Source organism: Tenrec ecaudatus, chromosome 13 (assembly GCF_050624435.1).
Source record: "Tenrec ecaudatus isolate mTenEca1 chromosome 13, mTenEca1.hap1, whole genome shotgun sequence".
NCBI classification, from domain to species: Eukaryota; Metazoa; Chordata; class Mammalia; order Afrosoricida; family Tenrecidae; genus Tenrec; species Tenrec ecaudatus.
In genome coordinates, this window is record NC_134542.1 from 3,054,585 (window position 1) to 3,068,133 (window position 13,549).

The 13,549-nt window shown below is 56.9% G+C and overlaps 1 protein-coding gene across 24 annotated transcripts in view; it reads right to left on the bottom strand.

The window, feature by feature from the left end:
• LRRFIP1 (LRR binding FLII interacting protein 1) overlaps positions 1-13,549 on the bottom strand; it is a 124,872-nt gene that overhangs the window by 28,349 nt on the left and 82,974 nt on the right. For 23 of the 24 annotated variants that reach the window (XM_075529238.1, XM_075529237.1, XM_075529239.1 and 20 more), the window contains 2 exons: positions 2,757-2,792; positions 1,957-2,082 (listed from right to left, as the gene is read on the bottom strand). In XM_075529238.1, the coding sequence (XP_075385353.1) occupies positions 1,957-2,082; positions 2,757-2,792 (162 nt within the window). Of the gene's footprint in view, positions 1-1,956; positions 2,083-2,756; positions 2,793-6,543; positions 6,733-13,549 lie in introns of those variants that run through there. The other variant, XM_075529231.1, reaches the window with a different exon arrangement.

Sequence of the window (13,549 nt, forward strand, 5' to 3'; positions counted from 1 at the left end):
TCTGTTCAGGCACAGAGTTCCTGCTCTGTGAGGTCAGGTCAACAAAGGGCAGTCCCTGCATCTGGGAGTGCCACACCTCTCCTCTGCCAGCGGGGAATTCCTGACCCCCCCACACCCGCCCCCCGCAGCACCTGGCTCAAGCTGGCCCCTCAGCGGACCCTCATTGGGTATATGAATGGTGACCGGCACCTAGCTGGGGGACATGCCCTGACTGACAAAGGAGGGGCTGCCAGAGGCCTGGCCCTGCACGGTACAACCGGTGAGTGAACACACTCGGCTGTTACCTGCAAGGTTGGACGTTCAGGTCCAGCCAGGGCAGCTCGGAAGGAAGGCCTGGCAAACTACTTCCTAAAAATATATGAGCTCTCCTGTGACACGTGGGGTCCGCCTGAGTCAGAACTGACCTATGGGAACTGGGGTACTGGCTGTCTGATCGCTTGGAAGCTAGGCTGGGTGGCAAGCACGGGCCGGAGAGCCTTCTGCTGTGGCGGACACAACACCCCGGTACTTTGACACTCCTGGGGGTGGGGGTTGACGCCATGTGTGCTGGCCTGACCCTGAGCTCAGGACCAAGGATGTAGCAGAGAATGACATCGACATGCTGGCCGAGGGGACAGGGTCAAGAAATGCAGCTTGGCGAGGTCCCCTATGGGTGTGCTACCAACGGGAAGGAGACACCCATCCGGGTGGGGAGGGTGCGGCAGGGCTGGCAAGGCAAGTACACTACTAGGTGTGGGTGGGGGAGCCAGCAACCTTGGTGCCCAGCAGCACGGCCCAGAAAAGGCAGACTGCCACAAGTGCAGGGCCTACAGGCGCCTGGCCACATCTACACCAGGCCAGAGAGAGGTGGTAACCGGAGATGGGGCAGGATGGGGCCTGTCTTGGCGTTGGGGCAGGAAGGATCTGACACAGGGCAGTGACACCACAAAGCCATCGTGGCAATTCTGACTCACAGTCACCTGACATAGCGTTCCAGAGGCTGTGCATCAGAGCCTCACCATTCTGTCCCTGTGTGGGGTACACACATAATCCTTTGTCAGTTTGAGGATTAAGAGTGTAGGGGTGGAGTCTAGCTTGTCAATCAGGTCACAGCCAATGAGGCCTCTGTGTGGGCATGACCTTCTCCTGAGAATTCTGGGAAATCCGGTATTTCCTCCTTGGAGGTGGGAGACACTTCTCTCTCTGCCACTCCCTGTAGTGCCCTGTGCTGGAGAAGCCACATGAATAAGGTGACCAGATTTTAACATTGGTAAAGCGGGACACCATTGATAAACTCATATCCTGGCGAAATAGCCACATGGCAGCCGAAAACCGTATACCCTAGCTTGTCGTGCATTCTTTCCAAAAATCGGGACTTTTTAAAAACGCCGTGGGATGTGGGACAAATTGTTAAAAATTGGGACTGTCCCGCCAAAAGCGGGACATCTAGTCACTTTACACATGAACCTACCTACCCTGAAGCAACCAGACTTCTGATGCCGGAGAAGCCACAGAGAGACCCCTGCCAGCGCTGAGATGCTCACAACGCCACCGGACCCAAAGACTTTCTACCCACTGGTCTGTGATCGCTGCATTCGGCGTTATTGCGTGTGTTTTGTGAGTGTGAAGAGGACTTTATAGATCGGCATTGGACACATAGGCTAATATCGGACTTAGGGGCTTGATCTGGACTGGGTTGAGATGCTTTCTCAATGTTCAATTGCTCTTGTATATAAATCTCTTTCTTATACACGTGTGTGTCCATGGATCTGTTTCTCTAGTCTACCCAGACTCACACACTGAGCGACCCGTGGATTCAAATGCCTGACTCTCAGCTCCACCAGGGCTCCTTTGTGGTGATCACAGCCGCAGGCTGATGGAAGGTGGGGAAGGGAGATAAGACAGGATGCTAACAAGGAAGGGGCCTCTTGCAACTTGAAGGCAGGCCTTCCTGTCAGGGCCCAGGGCCTCACTCACCTTGATCTCCCTGATGGAGGCCTCGGTGCCCGCGGAGATGGATGTGTCCCCACTGCCCCTCCGGGAGGACGTCCCACCCAGAGAGGCCAGGGCGGCTGCACACAAGCTGGGCATGTTCCGGGAGCCCTGGGAAACAGCAAGAGACCGTTTCAGTCAGAGCTGCAAGGACGCAGATGGCCGAGATGACAGTGTCTTGTCGCTTCCTCTGTTTCCAAGAGGGAGGCCCTTCATCGGGTCTCTGGTAAGTTCTACAGGGGCCCTGTTTCCAGGGGCTGCTAGGGAATTTTTTCAGTGGACATGGTTTTCGTGATATATAATTCACTCCGGTGGTTTAAACACATTTATGAGGTGTGCGATCATTACCCCAATCATTCTTAGCACCGTTTCTTCTCCCTCTGCTGCTAATTACTAAGCAGTCCGTCGCTCCCTGCCATGGGGGTGATGCCGATCACAGGACAGGTAGAACTGCCCGTGAGTTTCTCTAACTCTTATGGGCGAAGAAAGCCTCTTCTTTCTCCCCAGGATTGGCTGGTGGTTTCAAACTGGTGACTCTGCCCTTAGCAGCCAGCCTAGTAACACTATGTCAACAGGGCTGTCACTTCCTATTAACTCATTATTAGCCACCCCCCCAACATCCCACAGGTGGACACTGGTGTGGTGAGCCAGCTACTGGCCCCTGATGGCCCGGTGGCGGGCACCCACAGTAAACACTGGCTACAGCTTTGCTGGGTGGGCTCCCCCGACCACTGGCTCTCCAGCTGACAGCTGACATCACACAGAGGCTCCCAGGGACACCTTACCTTCTCGACGAAGTCTCTCTCCGGCCTCTCCTCAACCTGCAGAGGGAAGAGAACAAAACAGAGACGGTCAGACACAGCGGGGCCAGGGCCCGGAAAAGGATTTGTGAGGCCCTTCCAGGTGGGCTGTATGGACACAGTGGGCGTCCATGGGCTCAGTATGTGTGGGTGGGTGGGATTCACCACATGGGTTTCAGCATTTAGGATTCCCACGAGAGACAAGCAGGACTGAATAAAAATGCGCTGATCACAGACAGATACCAGACGAGGGGTTTTCCAGGCGGGTGAGTGGCCCAGGATCACTCTGTGGGTTCCCATCCTCGGTGGGGGGGGGGGGCTTTCGGTGAAGGACAGAGGAACACACACCGTTTGCTGGCGGGGGTGTGTACGAGCCACTGGGGAGACGTCTGTGCCTGTCCCAGACTTATTAACCACATTGGCCAGACTGCACATGCTGGAAGTACCCGGTGGTCCCAGCATACTAGAGCGTGGTCTCTGGCAGAAACCAGAGTCTGGGGATGTTGGGTGATCCCCATTGTCCTAGAGCAGTGGTTCTCAACCTCCCTAATGCTGTTTCCTCATGGTGTGGTGACCCCAAACCATAACATTATTTTTGTTGCTCCTTCATCACTGTAATTTTGCAACTGTTATAAATCGGGCGACTCCTATGAAAGGGTCGTTTGACCCCCCCCAAAGGGGTCACGACCCACAGATTGAGAACCGCTGTCCTAGAGCTTGGTGGTCCCTGGCAGAAACTGTGTCTGGGGGTGCCCTGAGCTGAAGTTCCAAGCTATGCCATGTTGTCCTAGAGTGACTCTACACAGGGTTTCTGAGACTAAATCTTTAGGAAGGCAGACAGCCTCATCTTTCTCTCCCGGGAACGGCTGGTGGGCTTGAACCGCTGAGCTTGAAGCCTAATGCCTACTCCCAGGGATCCGTGAATAGCAAACACACAGGAGGCTGTGCGACCACTGGGGGAGTAAGAAGGGCCAGGTCACTGCCTGTCTGGCCTGAGGCGGGCTGGGCTTCCTACTGCCCTCCGGCCTGAGGTCAGTGTCCACCATATAGACAGACGGAGTGGAGGAAACCCACGTGTTCAGCTCAGCGGTACCTGTGTCCCTGAAAACACGGCTCCAGCCCCTGCTAGTGTGTGTTCCTTGTGAGACAAGACGGGAGGGATGTTCCCCGGCTAGAAAAGCTGTGTCTGTGTGTGTGTGTGTGTGTGTGTTTTGATGGGCTGTTTGGTGAGGGTAGGCAATGTGCTCAACCTCTAAATGGCCCTCTTTGTGCCCGGCCTCCCGCTGTGACCACAAACACAGGTCCCTTTTGTAACATGGAAAACACGACCTGAGGAAGAAGGAAGGAGGTGTAAAGGCTGCTGCAGGCTCCTTTGATCGCTAGAGCAGCGTGTGACCTGAGGTGCGGGCAGGCTCGGATGGGGTGGGCTCGGGGGAGCTTTCCAACAGTCACCGGGATAACAGGTTGCTCTCAACCTCAGTGTCACACATTGGGGAGACGCCCATGTCTGTGCCCCACACCAGGAGAGCATGTGTAGGACAGCGGGGCGAGGCGGCAGGTCCCACCAGAGGACAGCAAGTTCAGCCCCCACCTCTCGTGCTGGCTTTGAAAGGCCAGCTGCTCCCAGGAGGAAGAGGAGGAGGCTCCTGCGCAGATTTCTAGTCTCAGGAACTTTCCAGGCATTTCTGATCTGCCCTGTGGGTGGCTAAGAGACGTGGTGCACCCAAAGGCATGGGGTTTAAAAGGTGGGATGTCCGTGTCCTGCGAGGCTCAGAGGCTGATGTGGCGGCCAGCGTCCGAGTGTGGCCTGAAGGTTTTCTCCCAGGGGCTGCTGGCCACTCTGGGGAGAGGCTCTGACCGACCGGCCCTGCTAGCCCAGGGGTCTGTATAGGCCTCCCTCTGCAACACATGCCTGACACCCCAGTCCCCGGGGGTCAGTGCTTGCTCTGTCTGCAGGACTGAGGTGGCAACGGTCCAGTCAGGGCAGGACCTGAGCTTTGGGAACCCAGGAAGAAGACAGATGGCTGGGCTCGGTCTCTTGGCTCGGGATCGACTCGGAGGACACTGCATTTGAGGTTTTGCTATTTTTCTGAGTCGATTCCAACTCACAGTGACCCTACAGTACAGGGAAGAACCTGGGTTCTAATTCAGAGTAACCCTGTAAGAAAAGGCAGAACTGCCCCTGTTGGTGAGTTTCCCAGACTGCCGATCTTTACAGCAGTAGAAAGCCTCGTCTTTCTCCCATGGAGTCACCAGTGGGTTCGAGCTGCTGACCTTGCAGTTAGCAGTCCAGCATGTCACCCACCGTGCCCCCGGGACTCCTTAAGAACAAAGAGAGACCCCAAACCAAACCCATGAACAGTGACTCAATTCTGGCTCACAGAGACTCCACAGGATGGGATAGAACTGCCCCTGTGAGTTTCCAAAGCTGTCAGTTTTCATGGGAGCAGAAAGCCTCCTCTTTCTCCCTCTGAGCAGCTGGTGGGTTTGAACCTCCCATCTTTGGCTACGGCCGAGCGTGTTCACTACGATGCCAGATCAGCGTGTCTGGCTGAGAGCTCCCACTGTGCACTGGGTGTCAGCCTGTCTGGACAGGAGCATGTGTGAGGCTTTTCCGGCATAAACACACACCAGAGCAAAGAGCTCATCGGTGTGGGAAGGGCTCGGAGCCAGTGGAGGGGGCTAGGGGATGGAACAACATGGCTTTGCCACACAGTGGGATTATTCCAGGTCCAATACAGCAGTACTGGTGGGCCAGTGAGTTAAGCTCCAGGGGAGGAAGAGGAGGTCGTCTGCTCCTGTAAAGGCCACAGGCATGTTCACCCTGCTGCCCTGATGGCAGTGGGCTTGGCTTTCGGGTTCAATAACAGATAACACTTCAAACAACACACAGCAATTCCATCTTCTACATATTTGTAAGTAATTAGAAAACACAAACATGCACACGAACACAGCACACCCATGCGCGAGCAACCCCCTCCTCCAGCCACCCCCTTTCCCCCAGAGCCCCCATCTCTAAGCATGTCGAAGAATTTCTTCTCTGACCCTTAAGGCATTTGGCAGTGCAGTCCCAGCAACGAGGCTGAAAGAAATACAGGCAGGCCTCGCTTGGAGGGGTTCTAGGCCAGCTTCCAATTAAAACCAGCCCCACTCACTGCCATTGAGTGGACACTGACTCCCAGCGGCCCTGGAGGACAGGGTAGAACTGCCCTGGTGGCTTTCCAAGACTGTCACTCTTGACAGGAGTAGAAAGCCTCGTCTTTCTCCCTTGAAGTGGCTGGTGGTTTTGAACTGCTGACCCGACAGTTAACAGTCCAATGCATAATCCATGTACCACCAGGGCTCTGCGGGCTGGGCCACAGATCACTGTAAACCAGCGGACACTGCCACCCAGCGAGCCACGTGGGGCTTTTGGTTCTGTGGCGCAGAGAAAAGTGATGGTGACCCTGGGCCTCCGCTGATGACGTGTGCAACAGCACCAGGGGCGAGAATGACTGACTTGGGACTGAGGGACATAGGTGTGCACAGCCTGCAGGGAAAACTGGCAAGGTGGCCGCACACCTCTGATTTGTGAAAAAGCGGCAGGGCCTTGGAAACCTGCAGAACGAGGTGTGCCTGCATTCTGCATCGCTTCCAACCCCTTCGATGGCGTGGAGAAGTACAGCAGAGGGCTCTTCTGGCCTGGGAGCCCGGGGTTCTGTGCCCAGGCAGAGAAGCAGGGAGGATGGAGGCAGGCAGGGGAGGAGAGAAGGCAGTGCCAGGACAGACTCACCACGGGGCTGGCGCGGGCCGAGCTGGCCCGGGAGGAGGCTCGAGAGCTGGAGTTGAGGTAGCCGCTGTACTCGGAGGGCTGTCCGTGTGGCCAGACGCAGACAGAAAGAGAGGGACAGGTCAGCGGAGAAGCAGGACAGGGAGCGAGAGTGTGCTCTGGGAGGCACGGCGCCATGCATGGGAAGGAGAGGGTGGGCTAGAGATCACCCTCGCCTGCTGGAGGAGGCTTCCTTGCCCAGAAGGAGAAAGCCCGTGACCAGACCACCACTGTTTACACAAAGCCCCCCTCCGTTCCACCTGGCTGTGCTGTCACACCTCATCCACACGCAGTAAACAACCCCTGTTCCAAGATGTCCTTGAGCTGTTTTCCAGCCCTGAGGCTGAAGACCAGGGCCCAAGGACCTGACTTCTTAGCAACGGGCAGTTTTTCTTCTCGGATGGCTTTGCAGTAGGAACGAATTAATTAAAGGTTAATAGCAAACTATGCATTTTATACGAACGCTTATCTTCTTGTAGTGAAAATATATGCCCTGAAACACTCATCACCACAACTTCCTGTTACGCTTTTTAAACAACAGTGTCAGAGGATCTTCTACCTTGTATGGACGTGCATACTTATCTACCTGTCCACCCATCCGTCTGTCCATCCCCTCATCCATCCCTAAGTCTGTCCATCGGTCTACCCACCTACCCCCACTCCTATCTGTTCATCCCTAGGTCTGTCCATCCAGTTGTCCATCCACCCACCCTCCCACTGTCCATCCAGTCAACCCTCTACCCAGCCCCTCATCTGCCTGCCCATCCCCCCCCCTTCTGGTAACACCAGAGCACCAGCAACCTGTGTCTGGAAGTGGTGGCCTGTTCACGTGGGCTTGTCCTCTCAGGTATTCTGGCCCCGGGACTCACTTTCATGTTATTAAGAAAACTTCTGATTTCCTCCTGAGCAAGGTGAGGTGGGGCAGCACCTCTTGACCAGGGCCACTCACAGAGCAGATGTTGACCTCAGAGGACCAGCTCCAAAGACACACAGGGTTTACCAGCCTGTGTTCAAATGGGACAGATGCAGCCAACACCAACTCCCTATGAAAGGAGAGCCTCCCACTACACACACCCCACACACACCGGGGCTTAAAGACAAGGAGCAATCCAGAACGTGTCTGCTCCCGGCCTTCCCACTTCCACACGTCTGGGGGAATCCGGAGCCTCCTCCCACCCTCAAAGAGCAGAGGTGCCTGCCTCCTCTTCCGGCTCTCCCAGGGAGCTTAATGCCTGCTGGGCTTCAAGGGGCCGGCGACCTTCCCTGCAGAAAGTCACCATCATGCCACCGGTACTTCCTAGGGTGGGCAGTGCCCTGCTGCAACAATCTAGGGGGCTGCAGACAGGTGTCTACACTTGCTCTTGGGTGAGGGGTGAGAGTACAAATGGTTTTCATTGCCGGGGGCGGGGGGGCCGTTTTCCCCCCTGAAAAAGGGCGACAGGTCGAATAAGTTTGGGAAGCAATGGTCGAGACCAGCGGTTGGCAAAGTGTTGAAATGAAGAGCCAACCTGTCCCTCACAACAGCTTAAAAATTACTCAAAAGCCAAAAAAAAAAAAAAATTACTCAAGAGCCATACACATATACGTACAAATGAAATCACCTTTATCTGAACGCTACCCTTTAAAAACGCGGTTTCACCCCAGAGCCACGCGTACACACGGACCCGAAAGAACTGCGACGTAAGGCTCGAGGGCCCGTTTGCTGCCCGGCCCTGCTCTGGACAGCCCTCCGTCCTCCTGAGCCTCCTGCTCCTGGTTTGCAGGGTCAGAGGCGGACCGCGCTCTCCTCCATGTAGCATGTGCGCCCCCTTGCCCCCACCCCAACACCCACAGCACTCAGATGCCCAGGACCGCCACTGGATTCTGGGAGGGGGCTCCCACCCAAACCAACTTGTCCAACTGACATCACCAGCATGTGCCGAGCGCCTGTGGGGTGGGGGAAGAAATCCTAAACCCACTGCCGTTGAGCCGATGCCAACTCACAGTGACCCTAAGGGACAGGGTGGAACTGCCCCTGTGGGTGTCGGGGACTGCAACTCTCCACAGGAGTAGAACGCCTCCTTTCTCCCGAGGAGCAGCTAGTTTCAAATTGCTGGCCTTGCGGTGAGCAGCCCAATACATAGCACTGTGCCACCAAGCTCCTTCCGGGTGGGGACGGACTGCCTTATCAGAGCTGCCGCCACGGGCCCTCACACCCTCAAACTCTCCTGCTCTGGGGTTCCCTCCAGGCCACAGAGCCCAGAGACTCCATCGAGGAACCTGCCTGGGCAGCTGACTCGGCTCCAGGACTCCAGGGCCGTGTTTGAGGGAAGCCAACACTAACTGTCTGCTGAGTGGAGTCGTGTTACAGAGGGGACCCTCCCCTCTACACCCATGCGCACACCCTCCACGCACACCCTCCCACCAGAGGCCGGGCCTCTCAGCTGTGATTCTGACGGCAGCAGACCACCATGTCTTTCTCCCACAGGGCCGCAGGCTGGGTTTGAACAGCCAGCCGTTCAGTTGGCAGCTGGTGGCAGATGGCCAGTGGCAGTGGCTCACTGCAGTCAATGGCTGGTCCTGCAGCAGAGCTGTGGCAGGGACCACAGTCCCACAGGGAGCACTGGGCTGGGAGCTTTATGCAGGGATTAAAGCACTCAGTGCTAACCCCAAGTTGGCGGTTCAAACCCATGAGCTACTCCCTGGACACGTGGTGTGCCAGCTCTGCTCTGTCCCAGGGGCCAGCGAGAGTCAGAGTCAACTCAACAGAGGCAGGGGGGTTGGGGATCTTGATGGAAGCAGATGGCCAGCTAGGCCTGTAACTCAGGGACTGAGTTCCACAGCTGCCTGCAAACCCGCGCCCGGCAACTTGGGGACGTGCCACTGGCCTGCCAGCGGGAGTGAGCAGAACCGGCCTGGAGGGCTTTCTTGGTTGCCACCATCTGCCCAGGTTAGCTTCATTGCTCAGAGCCCCTGGATGGGTTTGAACCACTAGCCTGGGGGTGAGCTGTTGAGCACCAACCACTGGGCAACTCAGGCTCCCACGGACGAGGGGATGCCCTGGAGGGTTCCTTTCTCTTAGCCAATCAGTCTTTTGCTTCTTCTGATGAAAAACCACCCCCAGTGCCCCTTCCTCCCCTGACACGGGCCGGGGCCATTTCCCCGGTTCGTCACATGAATGAGCTCTCCGGGGGGTGGTCTGTGGGGACGTGTGAGAAACGAGGAGTGTCAACTGCGTCAAAGGACTCCATGCGACATCAATATTAATCGCAGACGTCTCGTCCGAGGCGTGAGCTCAGTGGTTAGACAAAGGTGCACAGGAGCCACACTGGAGGGCAGGTGGAGGCCTAGGGGTTAAGGGCCCCGAGTACCCAGCATGCCTGGGGAAAACCCACAGTGAATCATAAAATCAGACTCGACGGGAGCCAGTTCCTGTCCACAGCACTTCCTGTGCTTCTTAGCGAGCCACCGGACTTGGGGTAAGGGGAGGAGGAGAGGGGCCTCTTTGTAGGACTTGGTGGGGAGGCTTGGCAGAGGGATCCCTCCCACGCCAGGAGCCCTGCCGGTATGTCCCGGGGCCATGCAGTGGACAGGAGGAAGCGGGGCCAGGGACACACAGAAACGGCTTACAGCCCGAGAGCCAGAGGTACTGCCCCGCTGAGCCCCGCCGAGGCTGCTGTCGTCAAACAGGGACGCCTAGGAGGGAAGCAGAGAGTCAGGACAGAGGCCGGTGCTGCCTCCTGTCTCCACGATGCCAGGAAGTCAGGGTGAAGCAAACAGGAGTGTGCTGGAGAAACATCAGATTAGAGGTGCCTTGGTTCCCAGGAAGAGGGCTTCAGAGAAGAACAAGGACGTGCAGGACAGTAACACACACACACACACACACACACACGCAGCTGGGGGAGAGAAACATTTGCTCCTGTCCGTGGCACACAGCCCAATCCCCCACACACCGTGGAAACGTGGTTATGCCAAGAAGCATTCCTTGCGAGGCAAAAACGGACTAGTCTGGAGGGTTAGAGGAGGAGATGGTTCTAACAGCCTGCATCTAGAGACAGCGTCTTCAGACTGTGATTTAAAGACCTTGACGAAACTGGGAATCGGTGCTCTCATCACAGGGCAACGGCTCTGTGACCAGGTGGCCGGGCCAGGCGCTGGGATCTCAGCCGACGGTAAATGCAGGGGATGGCAGGTGCACACCCGGGAACCATGCAGCCTCTCTCCGACAGGTGACGGTGTTAGGAGGGGCATGAGGGTATAGAGTGTTGGCTGCTGAGCGCCACACAGCAACAACCCAAAGCCCCGGGTTAGTAAGCTCTTCAAACAAACAAACAAACAAACAAACAAACAACCACCAGCTCCCCTCCACCTGCGTGTCACATAGGAGGGGGGGCTCCTCGGCTTTTCAGAAGTGGATCACCAGGACTTTCCCCAAGGCACCTCCGGGCGGGCTTACCCTGCACCCCTTGTGGTTGGCAGCTTGGCGACTATCTCCTTGACTGCCCAGGGCAGGTGGGGTGTCCAGTAAGGCCCTCTGGGGTATGAACCCACAGGTGAGGGGAATGGAATTCTGGGACAGAACCCCCCTCCTCCCCAACGCTCGGCCACCAGGTGCCCGCGACTCCTGTTCATAGGCAGAAGCCACTGACCTCAAGTGGCAGGGACCCAAGTCCCGGGCAGTGTGTCCACAGACACAGGAGACAATTCCATCTCATCTGACAGCGCCTCCATGCTCTGACAGCGCTCACCTGCCTAAGGCAGGGCAGGCCTGGCTGAGGGAGCCCGAAGGGGCACTTGAGCCGAAGCAATGTGACAGGCCAGGCCTATTCCGTGGCCCCTGGGGAAGCCCAAGTGGGACAGCGACCTCTGAGCAGTCAGCCTTTCGTGGTCATAACCCAAACCCCTGGCCCCCTTCTCCTGAGGGTCTTTCCCCCGTGTTGGGTCCTGAAATGATTTGTGGGCGACTTTCAGCCACGCTGTTGGAAACCCCCCTGGGCTGTGTGCACTGGCGGCCGAGACAAGCAGAGATTATGGTTGCCCTGAAACGTGAGCCAGCAGGGACAGGGACACACAGGGGGAGGGACAGGCAGGCAGGAGACAGACCCGGCTTCCGTGCTGAGTGGATGGGGCTTTGGACAGCAGGCCGCTCCTCGGGAGTCCCAGGTCCGAACAGGGGAGCCCCTGGAATCAGAGATGGGGGGTGGTGGAGGGGAAGGGACGATGACAAAGTGGTTCACACCCTCCTTTCCTCTGAGAGGGACATTCATATTGCAAACTCAGACACAGGCGGAGGGAGCACCAGCCACACCCTGCACCCCAGCCACCAGGGGCTTCCCCTGCAAGGGCTGCGGACGGGGCCCTGCCCTGGCTCTCATCCACCCCCTTCTTCCGTTCACAGCTGCCCCATTGGCCAGGCCACCTCTGGCAATGTGACCTGGGCCTGTGGAGCCCAGGGTGCCAATTGCCTGTCACCACCGCGCACACATGAGCCCTCCTCGCTGACTGTGCATATGGGGTCCCTGCCTGAGCCCATCCACAACGAGCCCCCAAAATTTGCTGGGTTGACGGGAACTGAAATCAAGCTGGGTGGAGGGCAGTCAGGGTTTGGCTTCTCCTACAAACAGCCTGCTTTGTGCCCCTCCACCACGGGCGGGTCTCTGCTGCGTCTCACTGCCTGGCATCGTGGCCATGCCCACGCATGGGCACCCAGAGCACAGGGTAGAACTGCCCCTGTGTGTTTCCGAGACTGTCGCTCTTTACAGGAGTAAAGCCCCATCCTTCTCCTGAGGAGCAGCTGGGGGTTGCGAACTGCTGACCTTGTGGTGAGCAGCCGACACAGAACCACTGTGGCACCAGGGCCGATATTTGGATTTTGATTCAACTTGGTTTTCACCCCAAATGAGCCCATGCCCCTAGAAACTGCCCACACAAGTTTCCCCTACAAAGCTTTCTTCTCCAGACCCCCAAGTCAAGACCCTCAAGACCCCCTGGCTGGACTTTTCCTTTGGATTAACTCTAAGGACAACACAGCCTCAAAGAGACTTCCTTATATGGGAGCTGGCTAGAGGCAACGCTTCAAGGGGGGATGGGTTGGCTCTAGTGTCACCAGAAGGATTCCAGTGCCTCCCATTCAGTAGTGCTCATAGACCTAACCAAAATCGTACTCAAATGAAAACTCTGGGGAGGAGGGGGGAGACAGAGAGACATGTAAAGACATTGAAGAAAAAGCAGGCTGGAGTTACACACACACACGCACACACACTGCACACACACCCCCCCCGCACACACAGACACACACCCCGCACGCGCGTGCGCACACACACACGCACACCCCCCGCACACAGACACACACCCCGCACGCGTGCGCACACACACACACACACACACCGCACACCTACATGCAACACAACATGCGTTGCTGAAGACAGAAGCAGAAAAATGTCAACAGAAACCGACCAGCTTCTCCTCCCTGGGTGACGGCCATGTGGGCACTCGGTTGTCGCCGCTGAAGCTGGAGTTCTGAGCGGTGGGAAGAGGCCACGTCTGAGTGCCGTGTGTGCCCTCATTGCCCCCACCCAGCCCCAGCCCCCCGAAGTCTGTTCACAACACAGCAGCTACTCCCCAACCCAAACTCACTGCCATCAAGCCCATGCCAGCTTGCGACCCTGTAGAAAACGGCAGAACCGCCCCTGTTAATTTCTGAGGCTATGAATCTTTATGGGAGTAAAAAGTCTGCTCTTTTTTTCCCATGGAGTGGCTGGTGGTTTCAAACCGCTGACCTGGTGGTTAGTAGCCCAACTCGTAACCCACTGTGCCACCAGGGCTCCTGCAATAGCAAACGGCTGCCCCAGTAGATAACAAAACCAAATCAGGATTAGTGTCGGGAGCGCTGACTGCTCCAATCAGGACAAAACCGGTCCAGCGGGAGTTCTCAGTAACTAGACCTTCAGCTCCACCGGATCTCTCAGTGTTTATCTTCCGGTCACCACAC